Source organism: Gekko japonicus, unplaced genomic scaffold (assembly GCF_001447785.1).
Source record: "Gekko japonicus isolate JY-2015 unplaced genomic scaffold, Gekko_japonicus_V1.1 scaffold1211, whole genome shotgun sequence".
Taxonomy (NCBI): Eukaryota; Metazoa; Chordata; class Lepidosauria; order Squamata; family Gekkonidae; genus Gekko; species Gekko japonicus.
In genome coordinates, this window is record NW_015161990.1 from 551,814 (window position 1) to 555,898 (window position 4,085).

General features: G+C 46.4%; 1 protein-coding gene across 1 annotated transcript; it reads left to right on the forward strand.

Annotated features, from left to right (window-relative positions):
- Positions 1 to 13: 13 nt before the first annotated feature.
- Positions 14 to 3,300, forward strand: LOC107105426 (chromosome unknown open reading frame, human C1orf74; the record flags this gene model as incomplete). Its single annotated transcript, XM_015405383.1, has 2 exons — positions 14 to 801; positions 1,841 to 3,300. Coding segments are annotated over 2 exons (807 nt in total), but the record flags the coding sequence as incomplete, so codon positions are not given.
- Positions 3,301 to 4,085: the final 785 nt, after the last annotated feature.

Consider the following 4,085-nt stretch of genomic DNA (forward strand, 5'->3'; position numbering starts at 1 on the left):
GCCCCCCCCTCCTCCCGGGCTGCTCCTGGCGGCCGCCCAGCGCCACCTGCGCGCGGGGGGGAGGAAGAAGACGAAGGAGAGAGGCCTGTCGCGGCCGTCCTGCTTGCAGCTGGCCGGGGAGGTGGGGGCCGTGGCCGCCGGCCTGAAGCCCGCCTTCCTCTACGACTACAGCCCGGCCGGGCCTGCCCAGGTCCTCCGCTACCTCCGGCAGCTCCAGGCCCTCGGCGGCGGCGCCCTCGGAGGAGGAGGCGGCCGCCTGCACGTCCTGAGCCTCGCCGACCACGTCCTGGTCGTCAACGTGGACGTGGCGGTGCGGCGGCTGGAGGCGCTCCTGCTGGCCGAGGACACGGTGGTCTCCTTCGTGGACGTCTCCGCCGCCAGGACGAGCCCCGCCCTCTGCTCCGCGCCCGACGTGGAGGCCATCCGAGGACACCTCTCCGAGATCCTGAGCCACCTGAAAGCCTTGGCGGCGGGAGGAGGAGGAGACCCGTCCCCCCGGGCCCTCTCCTCCTCCTCCTCCTCCTCCTCCAGCGCCCTCTTCTCTGCGGACTGGAACCTGTGCACCCTCTTCGGCGTGCTGCTGGGCTACCCGGCAGCCTACAGCTTCCCTGCTCGCGAGGAGGGCCTTGGCAACTGCCTGGCTCTGACCCCGCTGAGGGTCTTCACTGTCCACGCCACCTGCCGCCGGATAAGCCAGGACCTCAGAGTTCGGCTTTACTCTTTCAGCGTCCCAGAGGATTTATACTCTCTCCTGAAAGCTGGTATTGACGCGTGGTGTGAAACTCTGCAGGACGCTTCTAGGTCTCAGGAAGACTTTTCAGATCTTTGCATTACTGCTGAGATTGTCACTTTGGAGGCAGTGGCTTTGTGAAGACGGGCTCTGGCCCAGAGGCATAGACTAGTTTTCTTCTGAGCATCCTTTTAAACAACTCATCTCGTCAAATCCCCAAACGGTTTTGAAATGTCCTCAAACTTGAGAAGAAGTTGGGGGGTGTGGGATGTGGTAGGAAAACAGGGACAAAATTGCAGTTTTCCTTTTAATAGCCCTTGCATCAACCCCTTCCCCCAAAACTGATGTAGTGCCTACACCCAGATTAGGGTTCTTGCAGTGGAATCCACTGTCCTTTGAATAGACCAGAGTAGGATTCTGAGTAGTTCTTTTTAGGATTGTTTTCTTAAGGTGAATCATTTCAGTGGCTTCCCGTGGGGAGTCCTTGCTCAATAAAATGTCAATAACTTCCAGTCAAAAAAGAAGCATCTTGTTCCCCCCAGCCAGGATTGGCATGGATTTCAGTTCCTAAGTGTTAAGCAACATATACCAAATTGTGGAATTTAATATTTCCAAAGCAGTGAGTGTCAAAATTGTATTGTTTGATGCAGAGCCTTATCATATGCGGCCAATTTAGACAGACTCACTCATTCTCGAGCACAACCTTTAATTAAAAACAACCACCAAAGCTGAGCAACAGCCCTAGTTAACCCATGGAATTTTTCTTTAGACCAACAAGCATAAAAAACTATTCAAAATGTTATAATGAATATTTTAGGAAGTTTAGTACAAAAATGGGTAACCTAGAATGACATAATGCAAAGCCAGTAACACAAAGCCAAACTAGATGGAGGCTATCCTCAGGGTATGAAGCTGGCTAAACAAGCTGCCCTGGCTGTTGCCATCACCACCATGAGGACGGGGATCCAGTGTTCATCTTGTCTCTGAAAGAAAGATGCAAATTAGTCAGATCATAGGCAAGGGTAAACGAATAATTTATTTGACAGAAATTTACGGTCTCTCCTTAGATTCAACCTATAGCCTTTTATCTGCTTTCATTTTCCATTTTAGTCAAAGAGGTCTAAATTGATCACTCAGTGAAACGCCTGTGGAGAAAAAAGAGATGATTGTCAGGACCTCTTACAGTTCTGCAGGGCCTGCAAGATGGAGCTCTTCCATGAGTCCTTCAATTAAGGAGCCGCCTCCAACAACAACTGGAAGAAATAGAACCCTGACAATATAGTTACCTGGTTTCACTATCTACAGTCTGTGCCTGCCGCATATGTATGGAAAGACCAATGAGCTGACCAAGACAGACCAGCGGATATATCAATATGACTGTCACCGTCATATTTAAGCAATACTAACTATAGATCTTGCTAGCACTTTTATCATATAATTTTGTATGGTTTCAGAAGGTTTTATGATTTTCTAATTATTATTTATATGTTTACGTAAGCCACCCTGAGCCTACTCCGGCAGGGAGGGCGGGGTATAAATTGAACAAATAAAATAATAATAGAGTGATAGTTGGAGTCCCCAATGATGCCAGAATACACATTAACTGCTGCTGCAAACCAAAATGGCGGAAGTGGTGACCCTGAAAACTGTTGACCAGATTATGACATAGACAAAACAGAATTTTCTCTGAATAGCAGCCACCCTGTGATGAGAGGCAGTTACTGTTTACTGAAGGCATTGCAGAAATTAGGACCAGGTTTTATCCATATAAGCCCATTCTATGGTGAGTTCAGTTCTGATAGCTCTCTAGCCATCTGCTTCTCAGTAGCATTTGGGAGTTGAAAATGCAGAAATGCAGCTGTGTTTTTTTTTCTTTTCACTAGATGCAAGAACATATATTCAAGTTTGTGTTAGCTGTACTGATTGCCTAAGATCTGGACACAATTCAGGATGTAGGTTGTGAGTTCTCTTGCAAACAGCTGGTACCCAGAATCTCAGGCACCCCTTTCTTCTGCCCATGAAACCAATAAAATTCCAGTTGCCTTCTACTAGACAGGTTAGAAGCACAGGCCGGGCCTTCTCAGTAGTGGCACCAAAGCCCATTGTTAGTTGTTTTTAGAAGCCAGTGTAAAACCTTTCTGTTTAAATAGGTATTAGGTGAATTATTTTTTAAAACTTGGGAGGAGAAAATCGAAATAATTTCTAGTGCCAGTAGCATCTGTCCTTCACTGAGTTCAAAGTTTGAACAAAAAATGTTTAACTTCTGGATGACCACATATGCAAGGTTGTTGTTTTTTCCCCTGTAACGGGCTGTTCTCTAATTGATAAAGTCCCATGTTCTACAATGTGCAAAGCTCATGATAAGATGTGTGTAAGGTTTTGAGATATCTTTAGGCCATGGATACTTAAGTGCTAGGAAGTTGTGCTTTAATTGCAAACTAAATAAATTGTGGCAGTATAAAATGAATATTCAAATAGAACATCTATTTGTGCCTCTTTCCTCTGAACGACTGAGCTCCTCTCAATGTTGCTGTAACTTTTTTAAAAATAAAGTTTATTAATAATAAGGTCATGACACAACCATGGTCATCATATCTCTCTCTATATATATATCTATCTATACGTATTTGTATATAAAGCCAGTGAATCCGTAAGCAATAGGGGGGGGCAGTTAAATGCTTATGTGGATGGTGGTAGAGACATAAAGGTTGGCAAAATATCGACGTATTAGAAGCAAAACAGGCACATCATACAGATAAAAAATAAGTAAATATGGATGTAATGAACTAAGTAATGAATTATGCTTCCAAGAGTGGGGAAACCACCAAACACAATAGGATGAATAGTGGAAGCTCTGATCAACAAGGGGAATCCCAATGGAGAGATCATTCAATAAGTATATCAGAAGTAAATCCAGGAATGGTAATTTCAGTTAGAGTGAAGAAGATCTGACATATAAGTTAAGGTTGGAAGCCAGGTGATACAACATTGTCGTAGAGTAATCAACAATGGTAGAAATCTTATACATAAAGAATTAGTCCCATAACTTATCACACCACATCGTCAAGGTTGGTGGAGAGGTAGATTTGCAGATGGAAGCCAGTGCAAGTCGTGCCGCAGCCAGGTGCCTGCGTCGGAGGTGTGGAGCTTGGGTGTGCTCCTGGATCCCTCCTTAACTATGGAGCCTCAGGTGGCAGCCACTGGCAGGTCGGCCTTTTACCATCTTCGGCTGATTCGGCAGTTGGTCCCCTATCTCGACCGTGTCGACCTGGCTACAGTGATCCAAGCGACAGTCACCTCAAGATTAGGCTACTGCAATGCTCTGTACATGGGGCTGCCTTTGTCGCAAATTCGG